This window comes from Tyto alba, unplaced genomic scaffold (assembly GCF_018691265.1).
Source record: "Tyto alba isolate M040663 unplaced genomic scaffold, T.alba_DEE_v4.0 Super-Scaffold_22, whole genome shotgun sequence".
Taxonomy (NCBI): Eukaryota; Metazoa; Chordata; class Aves; order Strigiformes; family Tytonidae; genus Tyto; species Tyto alba.
Window position 1 is genome coordinate 32117746 of NW_024881296.1, and position 22909 is coordinate 32140654.

The window sequence follows — 22909 nt, forward strand, 5'->3', positions numbered from 1 at the left end:
GACATCTGAGTTCAGCCTTATAAAACGCAAGTAGTTCTGTTTCTGGACATGCTCAGATCTGACTCCTCTCTCAACATTACTAAGAAATCAGATGACTATTACATGATTAAGTTTATTTACTAATTTCAGAATAGGTGTTACTCACTTATCTCCTATGAAGATTTTTGAACAAACAAGCCTCATGATCACTTTTATGTGAGCATGACACAAAAGGCCCTGGCAATACCTGCAGCCACGCAGCCATGTGGCTGCATGACGTATTGGCGCTTTGCTTGCTCCCCCCTTCCTCAGGCAGCTCAGCAATTTGAGTGTGCACCCAGGACACACATACTACCTGGAGTCCACACATTTCTCAGCTGTAGAGCACTTCAGAGACACCCACTTCCTGTGGTTTACATTAGCTTTTTGGTAAGATACTGAAGGGATTTCTGGAACACAGTGTGGAGCACGTCTAAATTCTTGTAGCGGAGTGCCATAACCACCCAGGTGAAGAGTCCTGTTTGTTTTCTGATCTGACACCTGTATTTCTGGGCAACCACAGGTTTTTAAGCCGCAGAAAAAAAGTAGGATCAAATGATATTTTTCAGCACTTCCTCCTGCCAGTTAGCAACAGAAAAAGTTTCTTCCACTGTGTTTGCTCATGTGCAAAGCTGAGAAGCTTGGTCAATCTTGTTCTGTGCAACTTGAATGTCTTGTCTTGATATTAGTAACTAGGACACATAATCAAGTCCTAACAGAAAACATTAATGAAAAAGGGTATAACTCAGAAAAACTTGCCGTTAAGACCACATTATAACTTTCTAATATAAAGGGTATTTCTTTAAGCTCCTTTTATAATTGTTTTGGTTGTTCTGAGTTTGGTATTTATGAGGTTTGGAAGTTTTGAAAACACTTGCTGTGGATGAAAGATCATGATGTGTTTAGCTACTGATATTGGAGAAAGGAATTCCCTCCTTCAAAATAAACTTCAGACCACCCTAAAATGAGAAAATGAAGAAGAAGGAAGAAAAAAAAAAGCCAAACCTCTCAGATATACTGGCTGAAATACTCCCTAAAAGATCCTAAAGGTCAGACAAAGCATACAAAAATGCTTTTAGGGAACACTTACAACCTTACAAGAGAACAATCATGAAACACAAACCTTTTCAGAGCAGTACTATGGTATGATGCCAAATATCATTAAGAGCTTCTCAGCAAAACAACAAACAAATCTCAAGTGCTAAAGTATCATCTGTTGGGAACACATGTGGAGACATCATGGCGAGGCTCATTAGCATAAAGCAACCAATAAAATTTATGCTGCAATAACTATATTGCTTTTAAATTATTCTATCTTTCACAAATTGCCTAAAACTCATGTAACATTAAATAAGGAATCAATAAATTCCACAGTGGAGCAAAGAAGGCACTGTAACACATTTATACCAACATAATAGATGAGCATAAGACTTTTTACAGCTCCCTTGTGGCTATATTGTACTTGAGTTCTGCTCTAGCTTCATTTGTGAGAATACCTTTATAACGCACATTCATTATCTGTTGAGTATTGCGTTTTCTAGCACTTATTAATTTATTCATCACAAATTAGCAAGGGAACAATTTCTGATTTTTAAAGGAAGATCTCTTAACAAAAGCAGATAGGAAACTTTTTAGTATGGCTTACGTGGTACAGTATTCCTGTAGACATCCCAAAAAGCACACAGTGAGCCCAAAACAAAGTTTTTGTTTGCTGGAAAGGTAATTCTGCATCATAAGCTTGCTTACTTACTTGTTACTAGAAATAGAAAGGGGACAAGCACAAGGCTGACAGTCATCCGGAGAGCCTTGGACAATGCCATAAAATCCCAGTGCACACCTCTCGCAGTGGTGACCAGCAGTATTGTGCTGACAATTCTGCAGAGGAAGCAGACAGAATGAAAGCCGTATTTGATAATTACAAGAAAGCAGACAACATTTTGTTCTCAGCCTTAGGGATTCAAACTTATTTCAATTCATAATTTCCCTCTCCCTGATATGATTCACAGTGGGACTGCTTGCTCTAAGCATCTATCAAATGCCTGCTGAGTTATATATGGGTTTACAAGGAGAAAGAATGGAGGCCTGTAGCTAGCCAGATGTGTCCTACAGAATATCTTATCCCATTCATCCTTCCTTCTCTCCTTTGTTCCAGCCATTGAGGCAGGAGAAATAATCAATTAGAATTCAATCTTACTGTATCAGGTCACATGTATTATTACCTATAAAAGAAGTGTTGTGTTTATTGCACAACACACAGTACATTGCCTCTTTAGTTTGCAGACATCTAGTTTTTCTTTTTGCACAAATAGTAATGCAGAGGAAAAAAACACTGCATAATCTGAACTTCAGAAAATCAGAATGGAAAACTTTAAAGATGGATAGTTTGCTTTTGTGATGCTTATTGAAATTTGACACTTAAGCTATTTAAGCAAAATTGGATTAAAATATTGTCCTCTATTTTTTTAGATGATTTACACAATTTACGAATTTTACATTACGATTAACCTAGTGCATAAGTTCAGAAATGTAATACCTGACAAATTGATGTTTCAGAGTCACACATAGTACTGTGTCCATGACACTGACATACAACACAGGTGCCTAAGGACTGAGCAGGTGTCCTTCCCGCAGGTGGAGATGGAAGTCTATAAAATCCTGGAGAGCATGACTGCAACAAAAAAGATGCAGAAGAAAACAGATCATTACAGAGTGGACTGGGCATGGGGAGCACTGCAGCTCATCTTTCCAATACCCAGTTTTTACAAGTTGTGAAAAGAACCTGACAGGCTTCCAGCTGTGTTACAAACAATATACAGTACTTTACAGATAACAAGAGCCAGCCCTAATTGGAAACGTTGCTGAAAAATCCCTGGAGCACTCTCCACTGGCACCAGGCTTTTCATATTACAGCTCGAGAGACCTTTCATTCAGATGCAGAACACCTCACTGTTCTCACTGTGCATCAAGCATCATTCCTTTCATTTCTTAGGAATAAGGTTTGTTTTCAAAATAAATTTTTTGCATGGACTGTGGAGAGCAAGCATGATGAATCTGTTTCTTTTGCCCTTGGTGAGCTTTTCAGGTTTGACAAGCTGATATCTGGCTAGATACTGCCTGATGGATAACAAGCAAAAGCCGAATGATAACAATCAAAAAAATGGCTGCATGGCTGCATTATTTATAGCTCTATAATTTAAAGACCATAAAAGTACAGAATTCAAAAAATCAAAGGTTTTCCATGTCTTGAGACTATCAGCCCCAAATCAAGTTTATCTATCACAATGTCTTCTCTATGCCAGCTTGGCAATAAGATTCTGAGAGCAACCCAAAAATTACTAGCAAAGCTGACACGTGCAAAATCAAGCACTTGATCCTTATTTCAGGCTTATTATGGAAATCTATGAAAGTGTCTACATAGTTCCCAGAAAGCAGACGACTACGGAAGCATAAAAATACAAACAGGACCATTTGGATAGTTCAGACTATCAAAAGGGGTAAGTGCATATGGACAAGTCCCTTGTCCCATGTTTAAATCCCTACCACCTAGTATTGCTAGGGGCCTATGAAGGCTGTCTGATGAGGTAATTTCCTACGGTTGACCACAATTTCTGCTTTTTGGAAAGAATGGGAATAGTACACTTTTCATACAGCAATAAAATGAATGTAAAATAAACCAAAATAGAATCCGAAGTAACTTTTCGTGATCAGAAGCAGGATTCTTCAGTCAAGCACTAGCTTCACATGCTAGATCCTATTTATACAACACCATTCTGACAGTTTTATAATCAAATAAATAATAATAAGTCACCAAAACCTCCAGGAGTCTAAGTTATGGAAAAATCATAAACACAATTATTTTCTTTAGAATCACAAAGAAAGTAATCTAACTCACTTCTTCTTTTCCCCTTTTATTTTGACTTAGACTACATTAAGATCCCTCAAGCATAGAAACAGTCTATTGGCTTTTTCATGGTTTGTGAAGAATTCCAATTTAGATAAATAATCTCAAATGAAAGTAATTTTGTTTCTTACTACAATTTCCTAATATTTTTCTCCCTCTCCATCCCCACAAGAGTCCTTTTCCAAACATGGTACAAAGCACAGCTTTACAAGTTCTGAGTGACTTTAGGATCGGTGTATAAATATATGGTACATCCTCAAACAAATCTAATCTCTAAGTGTTTCTTTTCTGATATGCTACTGACACTCTTCTCACCTATTTTGATATAAGCATTTCTGATATGAAACAGGACACAGACAAAAGATGAAGCAGACTACATTTTTCATTACTGGTTTGGAATTTTTTCAGTAGTCGTCATTAGGGAAACTCTTACCACTACTTTTTCAGCCTGCTACTGGATTTAAAGAAAAAAATAAAACAAAACAAAACAAAAACAAAAGGGATATAAATGTAACTTCTCATAAAAACTGCTGTGCACATAGTCCTTACAATGCAATTACAGAATAAATCATTAAAATAGATACATATACCCTGTTAGCATTTGCTTAAAAAATGCCTGAGTGTCAGATGTTTTTTTTCTCCTGCTAAAATTAAATAAACCTTCACAGAACACACCATAACCTTCACTGAGCACACTAAAAATAAATGAAGTTATGAGCATGTGAAGATCACACAATTAAGCACGACGTATGAACGTTGCAACTGAGACACTTATTCCAGCCCCTGGTGGGTGTGAGTTAAAATAATGTTCTAATTACATTATCATATATTTTTCTTTGAAAATGCAATTTGTTACAGTAATTTAAAAAAATATCTGTATTTCTGAGCAAATGCTGCAGCCCGTTGATTTCTCATCTGTGTATTTACACACATTCAGGTGTATGGCCTTACCAAAATGGTGTGCAGAGAAAATGACTTCATTTACTTGCACACATTTCCTGTGAACTCACTGTTCCTGTTGCCTCATTTGCTGTGTAACACATCTGTAGGGGGCAGAGTTCTTGCACATAACAAGGCATCTTTCCCTTCATTTACTTCAAATTTTCTCCCATCACTAGGCTGGGGGAACCCTTTATAAAATGTAACTTAGTCAGGATGTCTGAGGGATTTGCAGAATACTCGACATGTTTCCTCCTACCTCCACCTAGCAATTGCAACAAAGGCATCTGGAATTGCTAGTTCTGCCTAAAAAAGAAAACATGGTGTTTTGCACACAGAAAGATTGTCAGTTCCATCAAGAGCACAGACAGTCAAAAATAGTAACTGTTACTCTGCATTCAACATATTACATCTTAAACACTTTGTCTGGTACCTATCATCTATCTGGTAACAATTTATCAAGATCCATTTTACAAAAGTATACAAGTCAGTTGATTCTCTATAAAACATGGATACTTCTGAAACATGCAATCTTCAGCATGAAAATATTTACATAAGTAAAAAAATTATAGTGCATGTATAAGGAGCACCGAGCTCACTCAGTTGACCAACACTTTTCTCCCAGTGTTAAATGTGTTAGAAATGAATTAGAAATGGACCACTTTCATCCTATTAGTGTTGGTCCACAAAGGCATACTATTGGAACAGTTTCAAGAGGAAAGATCCATGTGAGGAATCCACAGGTTCTCATATGTCAGCTGCCTTTTTGACCAACAGATCAAAATGCACTATTTAAAATTTTGCTTTTGAAATTACTTCTCTTTTTAAATTTTGTTGTTGAGTTATTCATTATAATACAGACATTTAAGAAATCAAAATTGAAACTTTATTTTTTTCAGAACAAAATATTTCAATCAATCATACAGCCATTAAAACTTCATATGGGAATTCAAATGTCAAGGCAAATTTGGAAAGCCTTTAACAGAATAGAATTACAGAACAGAATTTTAAAATTCTGCATGGTTCCGTTTAAAGTGCTTGGTGCTACAATTTCAGTAACATTTTTTAAACTTGTTTTTGAGTTTGTTTTTATACTTTATTTGGTGAATTTCATTCAACCGACAGGTACCTAACCTTTCAGGAATAAGTAATATATAACCTTTAATTATTCACTATTATAAATGTTAACTTGTAGTTTACTTATGACTATCAAGAACTTGTGGAATCAATTAGGGTTTTTTTAATTCGACACAGAGGTTTTCTGTGTTTTTTTCTACATATTCTGTGATTTCTGGTCATGATAAAATGATGCATATACTTCAGCCTTTTGGAAGATACGATGTTGCACCTGTACTGTGTATTATGGCCTCACTGTAACACAGTAACATAGTACAATCTGTTGTAATTACAATCTGTAATACTATTATAATAGTATTATACCCTTATCTGCCCAAAAAGGCCTGATCAGTAAGCATCAGTCACACAATTCAGCCTCAGAGATGCTGATCTGGTAAGGCACACTTTCCTCTATCCGATGTATTTGAGTCATTGCTATGGTTTCAGTGGCATATTTGCCTAAATCAAAAAAAAAAAAGTGCTTAAATTCCATGTGAGATACCTGAGAGAGAAAGAATATAAGAAATTAAATTGAGAGAGTTGATGCCAGATAAAATAATTCATACTTAATTACTTATCACACCTTGATAATGAATGGACCGAAGAAGGTACAACGGCTTTTATTGGAATTCAGGTTAGTACTGTACCTCACAAGACAACCCAGAGTAACCCAATGGGCAGTCACATTTCTCAATCAAGTAAGCCTGAGGAGTCAACTGAGACACAGCACTGCCTTCAGCAATTTCCATTGAGATCTCAGAAATCCTGAAAAAGAGGAGCAAACATCTCTGATGAGATTAGTCAAGCACTAACTCAAACCCAGATAGTTCATAGTCAGATGGTAAGGGAGAAAATGGTCTTATTTGGCTGTCTGTAGGCTTCTTAATCTGTAGGAGACAAACAGCACTATTTTTTGCCTCTCTTAAAGAAACAACAAAGTTACCATCACCTCTAGTCTCATTTTCCATTTCTAGGCAGTAGTATAACTAACTTTTCTATCCTGCTTGATCCCATCTATTTTTTTAATTTCTTTTCAGCCAAACTATTAGCAAAGACTCATATCTGATCCTTCATTTGGAGGGACTCATTAAGAAATTGAAGTCACATACTAAATGTAGTTCCAATTCATGACTCTCAGAGGTATGGCAATAAAATTGTTCACTAAATGAGCTTTTAATGAGGCAACTATTTTAAAAAATAAAATAAAATCTCTCCTCAGCAACTAAAGCAAGTAATAAGCTCTAGAACAGACTTCAAAGACATTGGACATTTGCCTTTTTAGCAGGAATTTTAAGATCTGTAGCCAGATAGATTTTTTTTTTTCCCCCTTATGGTCATTTAGCTACATAAACAAACAATTTAAAGCAAACAAGAAATCCTAGTACAGAAGCATCTGTTAGTATCAGAAAAGGATATGTTTCATGGTAGATCTTCTGACATTTTAACTTTCAAAACATTTGTTTGATCGTAGTAATAACAATAACCTTGCCTCCCAACCACTCCCTGTCTTTCCAGCATGCATGCTGACCTGCCAAACAGGGTTGAGTACATCATGGACAAAGACAACAAACATGAAATACACTAGTATTGAAATACACTTAATCCTAATGTACTGCAATGCCGTTCCTTTAGCTTACTTCTTTATTTTGGGGGTTTGTTAGTTTGTTTAAATGAATGCTATGTTCTGGAACCCCTTACAGTTTTTGAGAAACAAAAAGGGTAAAATAGTCTAAATTTTAAAGCTTCAAATGTGATGCCAACCTAAGAGAAAATGTCAAAGAATGTGTAACTAGCTGAATGAATGTCAATAATGCTGCTAGAGTCTCTTCATTAAGTGTCTGTTGCATAGGGCTAATGCAGAGGAGCTGACAGAACTGTTCATTTCATCCTCACGTTCCAAGTCCATTCATCTACTCCCAAACCTTGATTACTGAGTGATGCTCTTCTGCATATTGGCATATAGGCACCAATGTCAGGATGACTGTAGGAAAAGCAAATGTCCACTGCTGAACTAGATGAGAGTTTTGCGATTGAGCTTAGGTGACCAGACACATACCTCTTGATACCTTGCATCAATGCAAAATCACCACATCATCTAGTAACTTAAACCCTGTGCTCTCTTCTTACTACCTGAAGAAAGGGATTCAGTGGAACAGGGAAAGGTGGACAAAAAATGGCAAGCAAACAAAGCCAGGTCAAAACAGAAAACTGAAAATAAAGGGGGCAAAATTGTTCAGATCTGACATGTCAATGTAAGCTTGTATTGAAATCTCTGTACATTTAAAGGAAAAACAAAATGAAATCTGCCTCCCCATCATCTCCAAGGCTGAGGCAACAGTCTGTGTGCTTCAAAAAAACTATTTACTGTCAGAAATCTGTGTTTAGATAATAATATACTCTGGGACCACAAAGCTACCTGTTGTTTGTGTGAAAATGTTGCTTAAGGAAGGTCAGGCTTGGTTGATTCTTGGAACATGTCTAATAGGCAGCAGTCCAACAACTGCTACCTGATCACTGTCAGGGATATTGAAATAATTCACAGTCAAATTGAAAGCATACTTCCAATTCCAACTAATTTATTATCACAGCCCAGTTGCCTGAAAAGCAAAACAAAATCTAATAAAAGAAATGTTTCAATTTAGATCGGTGAATGTGAAAATGAGAGCAACAAAATGAGCAATATAGGAGAAAAATATTTGGCTTTGGATTCTGAGCAGAAATCTCTAAATCACTAATAATGCTACAGCTTTGAAGCAGAAACAACATTAGCATTTCTGCTAAACTATATAGATAATACAGCACTAAGGCTAGTACTAGGCTATTTTTAGGTTTCCAACTGCTGCCGCTGCTTTGACTTTACTTTAAAATGCTTTTCCTCTAGTTTATAACTTATCTCCAGCCTTTAAACTCTGTAATCGAAATTAAAGCACTATTAAAAACATTTAAAAATTTAAAAATACTTCACATATATTTTCCTCTTCCCATCCACAGTTTCTTTTGTTTTATACTTTTCTACTATGCACAGTTAAGTAGAAAGAGAAACTTTACTAGTTTAGAATAGGGCTTTTATTTAGAAAGAACAACACACTCTATTTAAACAAATGCCTTATTATAAGTTGCTTAATTCAAATATATGCTTAAAGTTGAGCATAAATGTTGTCCTTTAGAGGGTCTCAGCCTATTTTTAATAAAAGCCTTCCATTCTTATGCAAGCTAATATTCCACTAACCTTTAAAAGCATTCTGGGGAATTTATTTTGTGGTCTTAAGTAAAACTTCCTCTGAAATCATTCAAGGTGCTAACTTGAAAAAAAAAAAATATATTCCTGCTGTTTATTTTCTACTTAAAGTCTCAGATGCCATGTGATAGATGTTACCTATGTAACTAGACAAATCATAAAAAATTATTGCAACATAACCACCTCCAAAATCAACTACAGTGATATATGCAAGGTTATGACTTCAGATGGAAAGTTACCAGAAAGACCAGATGAACTCTTTGCTAAGTCCTGCTGTCATATAAAATGTCACATTCTAAAATGTGATATAAGTGCCACCTTGCAAACCTGCCCTGAAACTGAAAAGTCCTCCTCTGTTCTGTTACATGCCTCATTACTAGGTAGCCTTGATAAAATTGTGGCTTATTACAATGCAGGTCTAACTCAGTCACAATGGTCATACGCATCTCAGAACAAAATGATGAAAACAGAGGTTTGTTTTCATAAATTTGCTTACGATGCTTGACCTGAGATAGGATTAAATTTTTGCTTTCACAGCTGAACTAGGGAAAGGAAGTGAGAAACAGACAAAATATGGATATGATTCTCAAATTTTCCATGTTGCATTGGAGTTACTTTCATAATTCTTTCCATGGGAATTCCTTGTGTTTGTAATACAATATCCTAAATGGACTAAGCCAAAAATAAATGAAACCAATGTAAAACATTCATGACATCTGCTGTTAATATTTAGCATCTAGCCAGCACAAGCTGGATGCATACTTTTCTGTAAATTATATAATTTTAAAAGAGATAATAGCAGCAACAATGACTGTTTTCTGTCACACAATGCTACAAAGTTGCATGGTATCTGTCCCCACTATTCACCTTCAAACTCCAAAGTTCATGTTCTTATAGACCTATTTGTAACCTAGAAATCTAGAAATTATTTCAGCCTATCACTTTTATGACAGAATCATGAAAAGAACCTCTGGACACTTTTGCAGTTTATCTCAAATTATTCATGTTAATGCTAATAAATTTTGCTTGCAAATAATATTGTGAATTTATTATTAAAAACTTTTAGGAACAGTCTATGTAATCTATTCCAGGATTTCTTTACCCTAATGAATTTTTCTTTCATGTCTGATGTGAATCTTGCCTGCTGAAATTTAAGCTCATTTCTTTCTCGACTTACCCACCATGGCAACAGGGAACTGATTCTTTTCTTTCCCTTCGTGACAACAGTTTATGCATCTTAAGGCAATTTCTAGTTTCTAAATAAATCCGGTTCTTTACGTCTTCTCTCACAGGTCTTATTTTCTAACCTGTGATGAAGTTCACTGTTATCCTCTGAACACTTTAATATTTTTCTCTTGAATTCCAGTATCCAAAACTTGATGCTTAGGCTTTACTAGTGTTGGGTGGAGGTAAAAGATTAATTTTTTGCACTTTGCAGGCCATATCTTTTATACATGCAGCTAGATTACTGTTTCTCAAGAAGAATATAATTACTGAGTCCGGTGATATGTTGTAAATGACAGACCCCTCTTTGAAGAATAGGTAACTAAGCAGCTGTTCCTTGTTTGTTCAATTGACTACTTCTTTCAAAGTGTTCAGTGTTGTAGCTGACATTTAGATTGCAGCAGATTTTTGTATTATTCTTCCCTCCTTGCTGTCTGAGGTCCACTCCAAATTTAGTAACCATTATCTTTAGTTCATCGTCTAACTTAATGAATAAACTGAATAGAAAACATTGAATATATCTGCCCCTAAAATATTGGATTAAATAGCATTTCATTAAAGGAGTACTCTTTCATGTTTGCCTTTTTATCTCATTTCCAACTTCATATGCTAACATTTATATTTAATTACTGCATCATGTTTTTATAAAGTAGACATTTATTAAAAAAATACTTTGGGTTTGTTTCAGGCTGCATGTGCTTCCATGTGTTCTAGGACCCTGCAAATAAAGATTTAATTTACCTATTGTGATTTAAATTTTCTATTAAATGAAATTTCCCTCTTCTGCATCTTCTGCTATGCTGAACGCGATCTCTTTCTGTTCTTCTTCTCAGCATCTGTTTATAGCTTATGTTATGAATAAAAATTCTGCTGGAAATAGCTGGGAGCTCTATCAGGTTATCTGTGACTACTGCACTATTTCAAACCACCGCATGAAATAGTTACCTGCTCTGCCTCATGATATTGCCATGAGTAGCCTTAATAAGAATGTAATGAACATCATACAACACATTCAGAAAGTCTTCCCGGGATACAGCTCTACTTGGTCTTGAGTCATCTCCATAATGTTTCCAGGTGAAATCTCCCTGGGACACTGTCCTGTTGATACCTGGGTCATCATGATAATATTCCCAGGGCACAGTGTTTCTGGCTCTTTGGTCGTCACCATAATATTCCCATTCATGCTGAAAGACAGTAATACAAAACCAGATTATTAACAGTATTAAAAAGAACCAGGTGCTTAAGTAATGGGGGAAAAAAGCAGATGGAAATGTTACCTCTGTCATCTCTATCTCATGCCTTGTTAGCTGCCCAATCAGTGGGGCAGCCATATGCCGGACAAGAATTCTTGTGTGAGTGGGGGGCCCACCTCTTATGATGACTTGCGGGTAGTAAGTAGTAAAACCTGTCTCTTCTCGTGCTTCAAAGTAGATTGCATATTTCAGTTTCCCTCCATAAGCAGTCAGCTAACAAAGCAAAACAAAGTACAAAAAGAAATCTCTTTCAGTTGGCTAAAAATAAATTTCGGGACATATGTAGGAGCTAGATACTCTCTACACCTGTGTGCAGTCTGATAAATGTGCGTGTGGTAGAAAATAGCAATATATATTTGTGGAATTATATGGGGACAAGGGCTGTGTTCAGAAATACCCATCAGCAATTTGCTATTGTACTACACTAAAAACAAAGCGTTACCTATTTCTTTGTATGTGACTTGGTGCTCCCTGAAGTTTGTGTTTAGAGAAAGAAATACTTAAACTTTCCCAAGTGAAAACAAGAAATATCAAAAGCATAAAATAAATTGTCACAGAGGCACATAGCAATATCCAAATGGAGGGTTATTTCAATCATTTGCTCCTGTGTAACTTACAAAGATCAGGCATGTCTTGTTTAAAATGGAGAGAAACAAAAAGTTACAAGAGTTATATTAAATTGATGCAGCTTGATTTTTCAAATAAATTTATACAACTTTATATTTTTTTTATTTAAATAATTTTTATGAGAGAATCTATCCTGTGGAAAAATATTATATGCTAATTTCTGTAAATGTCTATTTTAAAATAGTGTTTATGTAATAGATTTGTAAATTTCCATTACACCAGAGCAAATAATTTTTAATAATGGAATGGCATTTATTTTCTTTTGAAGTACTTTCTACTGTGTGATGACATGCTTACTGGAAGGAAAAAAAGACACTGCAAAATACAAATACAAGCAAAAAAAAAAAAAAAAAAAATCCATGTCAGTATTCAGTGGAATTTTGTGTTTACCTTTCGTCCCTCAAACTGCTCTGGAAGTCTCCAGTAAACAGGCTCTGAATGAAGATCCTGCATCACCTGTTCTATATTTGCTACTATTTCAGGAGGCTGGAATGCAATCCCTGAAAGAGTGCTGTGCTGAAGCTTTTCATCCACCAGTGGCAGAATCATTTGCTCTGGCTTCAATGTTACCTATGAATATTCAAAAAAATTGAGAAGAAAATCAAGTCTATTTTCCCCCCATGAAGTGTTAGTCTTTAAATTCTAACTCTTTAAAAAATTATTTCTAGGTAATTCCATTTCACATCATGAGCAATTTGTCACAAAACAGTCTTACTACTCCTTCAAGTATAAACAGTGATAATAATAACCTTCCCTTCAAAGCTTTTGCACCTTGTTCTCATGTTAACAAAGAACGTACTAGCACTGGTTAAAATAAAAATAGTTTCTACAGCAAATGATTCCATTAATTTTATTGAGGTGATTTTCATAGTGCTCTTTCATTCTTGGGCCTCTTCTGTTTGGGTTGTGAGAAACGTACCTTACAAAGAAGCATACTTCTCACTAACACTTATTGTACATCACTGGGGCTGTGAAACACGGTGCCCAATCCCCTGGTACTTTTAAGCAACATTCAAGTGAAGTGTTCTCCAGGCAATATGCAAGAGAGTGAGGGCTCAGGGCTTCTGTAACTCTAAATTCAGATTTAATGAAAAATATCAGGATGCCACTTAGATACTTGTAATTTTATTAGACTTGTTGAAAGACTCTCAATAGCATTATATAGAAATCACTATTTTGATCAAAAACTGTAATGAGAGTCTCAGTAATTCTGTGCAGATGAGAGCATCACAGGAAGTGTGTGAACAAAAGTAAAGGGCGGGTATCAAAATTGCTTTCTCCCAAAGACTGAGGAAAACAAAGAAAACAAATGCAGAGTCATATCTCTAACAGTCATCCCATCAACATGCTGTTCATGAGATAGGAATCAGGTAATGAGGAATCAACCAAGTCCTGTACTGTACTTTAAGCATTTTGGTATTTCCATTTACAGCAGCATCTGTGGACTGATCAGACATGGAGGCATTCCTAACATTGCCAGTCCTAAGTTAGATTTCCTGAGTTCCTACCATAACCATATTTTACTGTTTACTACTTTAGGCAACAAGTGGCCAACACATTTGAATTTCAGGTCAGCCTTGCCTTACTGTCATAAGACAAGATTTGATTGTTTAAACATGCTTAATGCCATTTGAAGCACCTGAGAGTAGCTGAAATAGCCACTAGCAGCTGACAGAACCCAGTCTCCCTCAGTTTACAACTCTGAATCAGTTCTGAAATAGAGCAGAGTACCAAAAACTAGATGAGATGTGGACACACACTTGTTTAGATATGAGCATAAGTACAAAATGAAATTAAGCAAGAGACACAAAATAATCAGGAGATTTAATCTATTTTTCTGCTTTGTGTTGCCACAAAGGTTAAAGCACAATTTTCCAGAACTGTTGTTGTCATGGAACTTGATTAAATTTTATAACTTGTCAGCTTTTTACAGCCTTTCATCTCCAGCCTACCAGCACATGATGGGCAAAACTGAAATAATGAGAAAAATTGGGTCAGGTCATGATAAATCACTTAATCCACTGGGAAGGGGAAGAGGTGCTATTAGATTGAACAACGAAGGGGAGAATGGATGCTATTCATATTACTTTAACCAAGAGAGATGAACTCTTTAGACTAAGAGGTCACACTGTGATTTCAGCCTAAAGTATCCTTATACAATTGATGCTTGTGCATGACAAGTCAGGGGCTTTAGCTGATTTGCATTAGGCAGACATTCCCTCTATGGTTGATGTGCTTTCTAGAAGAGATATGACTGACCGTACATGGGGACTAAACCAGTCGTTCTCCATTAGAAATAGGTCCTCCAGAATGTAACTGAGGAGCAGGCACAGCAGCGATGGACAACAGTGGTCACAATGTGTGTTTTGCACTCATTGTACAGAAAAATGGAGACATCCAGTCTGCCTTATTTGTCAGTGTCCTGGGTTTGAGTGAGTGTTTTTTTTTTTTTGTTTTGTTTGTTTTTTTTTTTTTTTTTTGTAGCAGGGGAGGGGGCTACAGGGATGGCCCCCCATGAGAAACTTCTCAAAGCTCCCCTGGCTCCAAGTCAGCTCCACCTCTGCACCAAAACTGACCCAATCAACTGCGCCTCTGTGATAACATATGTAAGAAGGGATGTGGTGAGGAGGAGTTGGACTTGTGAGGAGGAGTTGCTGCAGCTGCGTGAACACCAAGGTCAGTGGGGGAACGGAGGAAGAAAGGAGGGGGGAGGTGTGCCGGAGCACAGACCCCCCTGTATCCTGTGGGGAGATGGCAGGGCGGCCCCCCCCTGCCACCCATGAAGATCTACGGTAGAGCAGACACTGATTTATGGCCTGTGTTTTTCGCATGGTTGATCAAGGTGTCTGTGCCCGAAGAAGGCCGGGGTCTTGTGGGAAAAGGTAGCCCCGCTGCTGTAATTCAGCGCCGGGAGGATTGCAGCATGCGGGGGTGTCCCACGCCAGAGCAGCTCGGGAAGGGCTGCAGCCGTGGGAGGGACTCCAGTTGGAGAAAGTTGGTGTCCTACGCTGGAGCAGTGTGGGGTAAAATGCTGCAGCCTGTGGGAGGGACTCATATTGGAGAAAGTTTGTGGAGGACTGTCTTCTGTGAGAGGGGGACCACGATGGGGCAGAGGGAAGAGGTTCCAGAAACTCCCCCCACTGAAGATGGAAGAAGTGGCAGCACTGATTGCACCCCCCATTCCCTGCCCCTGAGCCACTGGGGGAGGAGGTAGAGATATCGGGAGTAGAGCTGAGCCTGGGAAGAAGGGAGGGGTGTGGGGAATCTCAAGATTGTGGTAATGCTTCTTACTGTCCTACTCTGTTAAGTGTTGTTAGTGTCTGTAATAAATCAATGTTCTTTTTTTCTTCCCCTAACAAGTCTGCCTTTTGCCCATGACCTTAATGGGTGATTTGCCCCTCCCTGTCCTACCTCGAATCCTAAGCCTGGCTTATTTTTCCCTTCTCATTGGGGGGGAAGGGACGAGTGAGTGGCTGTGTGGTGCTCAGTTGTCTTCTGAGCTTAAACCATGACAGTCAGTCCAGCATAGGTCTCAAGGCCCTCTTCCAGAAAAAGATGGAGACCTCTTTGTTTACTCTGATGGATTATACCCTCCCATTCTTGGATTTAAATAGAGCTTCAATAATCTCTTTTTTTTAAAAAAAATAATAATAATAATAAAAAAAAGGCTAAACAAACCCAAAAACCAACAATGAAAATAAACAGATTAATTGAACCATGGGAAATCTTTGCTGGACAACAAGCATCTGAGATCCTTGAATACACTTGGGTAAACTGTGCATCGTATACCAGAGTTTATTATACAATGCAGTGGACTACATAATTTCCCCACATGACTAGCTTGCCCTTTTCCTGGGTTTTAATATCTTGACTTTGGCTTGATGTCAGCTGTCCTATCAGTGGTTTTCTTATCTACTTATTTTTAATGCCTTGACCCTGATTGTCTAATGGAACATAGCACTCTCTCCACTTCTCAAAGCACAAAGAGGAAAATGATTGCTTAAATGTTTGGCCATTTTCTAGCTACCTCTCAGTGCCTGACTAAAAGATACCAGCAGGAAACAACATTATCGCATTACATGGCTCAGCAGTTTCCTACTCACCCACATGCGAATCAGCCCCCTTGCCTCACTGCACTGTGTAGTCAGGCCAAAGCAATAACAACTGCTGCAGCCAAGTGGGTTTCTGGCAGAGAGACCAAATGTACCAGACTTGCACCTGTCACAGTGGACACCTTCCACATTAACCTGGAAGACAGAGAAAATTTGGGGGAGGGGAAAAAAAAAGCGAAGGTTTATTTTGAGGTAGTAATAAGAAAATGAAAATCATACAGCAATGATAATAACAGAGAGCAAAAAGAAATAACAGTGTAAGAAAATATTCAAGGAACTTTCCAGCTTATTATCATGTGTGTATGCAAACATATACAATTAATGTAATTGAGGCATATGCATTTGCATCCACTGAGTAGCTCTGAGCAATGGATGTTGGTTTCATACTGCAGTTGTAGGCACAGAAAAATCAAATGGCACTTTGGGCGTGACATGCTCAATAACCGATTGAAAAGATAAGAAAAAATATGTCCTTCTGAAATTGCCAGGGTTAATCAAGCCTTTTGTTTAATAGGAATTAGCTTTGACAAGTTAGAATGTTTAAGGTACACTACTAAATGTTCTTGCTGAGAAACATATTTTAATGGAAATACTGTAGAGAAAAGGTTTCCTCACTTTGTGATTGTTTTCCACATCACTGAACAGTATTAACAAGGCTGAAATGTTTCACTGTTGTAATGTCAATGCTTTTATTTTCATTTTTCAATTAGTTGGAAAAAAAAGCTATACCAGATAGGGCCAGATACACAATAATTTATGCATAGCCTTTTAAAAGCATTTTCATACTGATACCAAGGTATTAAAAAAAATCACCAATATGAAAACACTGGTTAGTTTTTCCTCCCACCCTTTTTTTTCCTCTTGAGAGTAATGTGAAGAAGCCAATCTAAAAAACAAATTCAACTTTCCAAAGCTTATACAGGGAACCAACATTATCCCCAAGGATTTGTCATTTTTAACCCTCATTTCCACATGTAACTCTACCAGCAAATGTGCCCACACTGTATTTAGCTTAGATTTTGCTGCTTTTTGTCAGGGCTGACAAAGGGGCTCCTGAGCCTTTGAAAGCTCATTTCTACAGCTATAACAGCAGGTTTAAATGGGAACAATTACCATTTTATAAAAATCTAGCTTCTTCAATATATAACTCTTTTGAAAAAGTTACACTAAAGGTTAACCACCCCTAGATTTAAATTCAACCTTAGATTTAAATTCTGGAAAAAAAAGATAAAAATCTGCTGAATTAATCCAGTATTATTTGTCCATTTTCTGTCATAAATTGTGAATTTTACTTGCTTTGCATTTTATTTCATTCAGTTGCAGTTTCTCATCATTAATCATCACCTAAATATACACTGATAATTCACACTCACAGAAACTTAAAAGTAACTGTATTACCCTTAGCAGAATCAACCAAGAAATATTTCTGTTTGAAAATGTCATAAACCCCCATTCTTTCTCCTTCATAAACCCCCATTCTTTCTCCTTAGTGCTTACAAGAGATAGAAGACAGACATTCACATACTGGATCTGATCAAGAAAAGGGGCACCAAGATGGTTAGGAGGGTTTGGAACACACCATGTATCAGGAGAGGCTGAAAGAATTGAGATACCTCTATTTTTCCATTTCAGTGTATGACACAGGACAAATAACATCATTAGGCTGAGTTTTACTCAGATGGTCCATGTGATCAACTCACTTCAGTTTTCTTATGGTATCACCATCAAATTATTCAGTATTTGTGAAATAGAACATGATATTTTCAGTTCAAATACAACAGAAAAATGGGAGGATGGTCAATCAATTTGCACAAAGAGGTTGTGAAATCCCCGTCCTTGGAAATACTGCCTTGGCAATATCTTTCAAACAAGGTGCTGGACTAGATGACCTCCATAGGTCCCTTCCAATCTAATTTGTTGTCTAGTTCCTCCATTGAGTCTATCCTCTGAACTCAGAATGAAGTAACTGGTGACCATTTAACAAAATAATTACCTGTCAATTCAATAATTTAAATTTACCCTTCCATTTTACTAGTTCTTTGTGTCAGTACAGTCTCTGAAAAGAATGAATCAAAATCACAGAAGGAATCTCTAGATCTCACTTTTAAAAGCCTCCTCATAGTGGGAATATCACCAATACTAGATCAGGTTATGTATGCTTCTTTCTAGTCAATTATTGAAAATCTGTAAGAATAGGGATTTCGCAACCTTTCTGGATAATCTGTTCCAGCGTTGCATAACCCTCCTAGTGATTTTTTTTTTTCCCCTAATGTCCAACCCAAAACTCCCCAGCTGCCATTTGCAGCTGCTGTCCCTTGTCACATCTTTTGCTACTACCAGAAAGGACTTGACTCCATCAACTCCTCTTTGAAGTGGCTGTAGGCTGCAATTGCATTTTCTTTTAGCTTCTGTTTTTTTTTTTTTTTCAGACAAAAAGAGTCCAGCTCTGTCAGTATATCCTTAAAAATCATCTGCTCTAATTCTCTTTGTAGCCTTTCTCTGGATCCTCTCCAGTTTCTCCACAACACTCTTGAATCAGGTCCTAAAATTGGACACCATTTCCAAGTGCAGTCTCACCAGCACCAAGTAGAGGGGGATAAAGATGCTCTTCTGCTGGTCATGCTCTTCATGATGTCCCACCTTGCAGCTGCATTGGCCAGTATGATCAATGCATCCAGTTCAGTAGGCAGTTTGCCTTATTTACAATGGGAGTCCATGGTTGACTTATTCAGTTTGCCATTCCGCAAGGCCCGTATGTGCTTTTCAGCAGGATTACCGTTCAGCCTTTTTCCTCCCACACTGTACTTATTCTTGAGGTTATTTCACTCCAATTCATGACCTTCCTATTTTCCCAACCATCAAGCTTTTCAAGGACCCTCTAGTGTATAGTTCTACTGTTCAGCATGTCAAACTCTACCTCCTCCAAATCAGCAATATTCTCAAATTTGCTGACGGTGAATTCTGTCATCTGTGTCACTGATGAAGGTATTGGCTCTGAGGTACTCTGCTTGCTGGCTACCAACTGCACATCAAACCTCCAATTATTGCCCTTTAAGCCTAGCAATCCAGTCGATTTTCAAACCACATAAGTGTGTTGTTCTTCCAAGAACAATTCCAAATAAGAATGTTGTGGATGATGATGCCAAGTCTTTGCTTCAGTGATCCTGAATTGGATGCAGTGTATGCAGAAGAATGGATACTACTGCAGTGAATGCTACTCATAAAATGATCAATATTGACTCCCTCTAAGTCAATGTACTATAAGGAACTAACCCTGTAGCATATTATTATTACTGATGTGTTTGCTTTTAATTTGCCAAATATCTGAACAAGAACTGTATTGAATGGGGTTAAATTGGCAACAGTTCTGTAAGAACAGGAGGAAATACAAAGTGAGAAGAGAGCCTAAGAGGATGCTATCCTGGCAAGTGTTAGTGTGTGAAAAAACAACTGATAAGCACTACAGTCTTTCTTTATGCTAGACTCCTCCCACAGCAGTTAGCAAATGCACTATGAAAACCAACGAGATTTGTCTGCATGTATTGTTGGAACAGGCAAGTACGAATGTCGGTGAATTTTGAAATAAAGCAGCTATAAGATCAGCTTACAACCTTCATTGTCCTACCTTGCAGCTGCATTGGCCAGTATGATCAATGCATGAGCACTTCCCCAACTCTGTATCACAGCTCTGTGGATCGGTCCCTGTCAGGAAGCATTGACAAGGAACACATTGCGGATAATTCCAGTAACCCAACCTGCACTCGGTGCATTTATCCCCAGAGAATTCAGGACGGCAGAAGCAACAGCCTGTATTTAAGTCACACTGAGAACTTAGGGCTCCAATGAGGCTGCACTCACAGGGCTAAAGAGGAGAGAAACAAAAGAGAAAATTGTAATTGTGCTTCTGTAAAAAACAAACCCAAATCCCAACAACAATGGAATACAGCTCTTTCAAGTACCTATAAATAAAGTACAGCAGTGAATTTCTACTGTCCAAAGGTAACATCTCTGAATTATAATATATTATATTATATATTATCTTTATTCAAGAAGCAATTACACTAAATACATTCACAACACTGTTTTCTTTTGAAAAGATATTACTTACCACTGATAAGTTAGGCAGTGAAATCAAATAAATCTAAAGGGTTCAAGGACACTGGGATACTTTGCAGACAAAATTAACATAAAAATCTGTAAGTGCTGTCTACAAAGTGCTTTCTATGTAAATCCTCTGCAGGGCATGTTCAGACCACTTTGTTAAAATTGAAATTGCTCAGGGGCAGTAGTCCCAGTGGAATCTAGTTCAATGTTTATTAATCATCCATCAGACAGGTAACTATCTTTGTACAAACAGGACTCAGATGACAATGATTTACATGGTAAGGGATAAAGATTTAGTCATGTGGTGTACTGGGAAGTAAACTTCCTCACAGAATGAGACTTGCACAGACAGGCAAGGATAGAAATAGGTGATTTGCCAGGGGTCTGGATATTGGATACAGAAGTAAGTAGCAGGGAAAGCTGCAGGCTTCCAAAGAACAGAAGAACCCCTCAGTGCTATTACTGTGACTGCACTGCAAAGTTAGCACAGGACATTTGCTGCGATCACTGGTGTGACCAGAATCTCATATGGAGAAGTTCAGCTTGCAGAAGCAAACTCAGTGCTGGTAGTACAGGTTACCACAGTAACTGACATGGATAGACTTGGTAAAATTAAGGGCACAAAGCTGAAAAAGAGAGAAGGAAAATGTGGATTCATTTTCTAAGCAACACTGTTTATTACATGAATATTTATTGCACCTTGCTTCTGATCTGAAAAGACCATTTACAGAGAAGGTGATTATATACAGAAAACATTCAAATTCAATCTTCACTGAATGCCAGAGAAACTATTTAACTACTGGTTAAATGTCTGACTGCTAGACTATTACCTAACCTAAGAAATAAAACCTTCTGACAGAAAGAACCTTATTCTTCAAGATACATTTGAACATAAAGCTTAGAAAGCAAATTGTTCACCATACACTGAAATAGCTCGGTGTGCAGTATCAAAACCTAAATTACAATCAGATGTTATGTTTGTTTGTGAGCAAGCAGTTTTATGCAATGCTCTATATCCCCCTGAGTTATGACAGCCCTGGAAATCTACAAAGAGTGCGAGCAGGAGTTTCACATCTCAATTTGCAGAAATTAGTTGCAAAAATCTGAAAGAGATGCGGGCTGATAGATCATTATTAATTTAGATGGTGCCATGGAACTGTCATACTAATGTGCTCACATAAAAGACAATCAGAAAATATACTCCAGAGCTCAAACAGAGGTCTTCAACCTCATTAAACTGGTTTCAGAAGCCAAGAGTCTATATCACAGCAGCACAGCAGAGGTTTCACAAGAGGAGTTTTCCATACATACAAAAAAGAAATCATTCTCGATAATTAGTTTGCAGCCTGAGCTACATGACAAACAGCCTTTTAAGAAAGAGCATTAATGGTGTATGACCATGTTCAGACAAGACACGGGTTTTTTTGAGTAATTGCAGCAGTACTATAAATCTCCCATCATCAATGAGAACAGCAGAGAGAAGGCATTTGAGCTTTGCACAATATTCACGGTCACAGGTTTTCGACCCTAAGCAAATACTGCTCCCCTTAACTCAAAAGTAGGACATTAACAACAGCTTGCATGGCCTCTTTGATATACTATCATTGTTTTCCTATTTCTTCTCTGTTCTTCCCTTCAGATTTTTTTTTAACTGTGTCGAACTTTGGAGTAAGAAGGATTTAAAGGCTAATGAGAAGAACATAGGAAAAAAAATTAAAAGCTAAGGTGGCTGTTTCTTTTCTTCACTGTCTTTTATGCACAAGTTGAAGTAACTTGTAAGTTGAAGTAAACTTGAAGTACATATTCCCAGTGGTATCACAATTAGGGCCAAAGTAATTTGTTCTGCAAAGGCACTGTCATTTGTCTGTAACTACTCATCTATATACATTGTACAAAATACCAAGGTAATCTCCTCAATCACGTTAAACACAGCTGCAATAAAAGAAACCAGGCTCAAGCAGGACACTGACTCAGCGTGACAGCAGTATAAACAGGGTGTTTAGTGTTACAGGCTGAATACCCAAGACAGAGGATCTGTAGTGCTCTGTAACAAATCGCCAACATTTACACCACAGTCCGACACCAAAACTCACAATGCAGAGACAAACCATGATTTACAAACCAAAAATTGTGTTCCAACTAAAAAATTCCTGTATTTACCCCACAGGAAAGAGGTAACACACACACACAGAAAACAGAGATCCACTCACCTTGCAGCCACTGACAATGTCATGGCCCCAGTAATTTGGTGCACATTTGTCACACATCTCTCCAACAGTATTGGGAGGGCAGATACAGCGGCCACTGATGGGATCGCAGTTATTACCAAAATGTGAACACTCACAGGCTGCATGGGAGTCAGAAAAAGTAAAACAGA

The 22909-nt window shown here is 37.4% G+C and overlaps 1 protein-coding gene across 2 annotated transcripts in view; it reads right to left on the bottom strand.

The window, feature by feature from the left end:
- LAMA2 (laminin subunit alpha 2) overlaps window positions 1–22909 on the bottom strand; it is a 393841-nt gene that overhangs the window by 108602 nt on the left and 262330 nt on the right. For both annotated transcript variants that reach the window (XM_042795940.1, XM_042795938.1), the window contains exons 22-30: window positions 22743–22879; window positions 20054–20290; window positions 16420–16563; window positions 12707–12886; window positions 11714–11902; window positions 11382–11620; window positions 6622–6739; window positions 2552–2686; window positions 1769–1893 (exon numbers count right to left, since the gene is read on the bottom strand). In XM_042795940.1, the coding sequence (XP_042651874.1) occupies window positions 1769–1893; window positions 2552–2686; window positions 6622–6739; window positions 11382–11620; window positions 11714–11902; window positions 12707–12886; window positions 16420–16563; window positions 20054–20290; window positions 22743–22879 (1504 nt within the window). The remainder of the gene's footprint in view (window positions 1–1768; window positions 1894–2551; window positions 2687–6621; window positions 6740–11381; window positions 11621–11713; window positions 11903–12706; window positions 12887–16419; window positions 16564–20053; window positions 20291–22742; window positions 22880–22909) is intronic.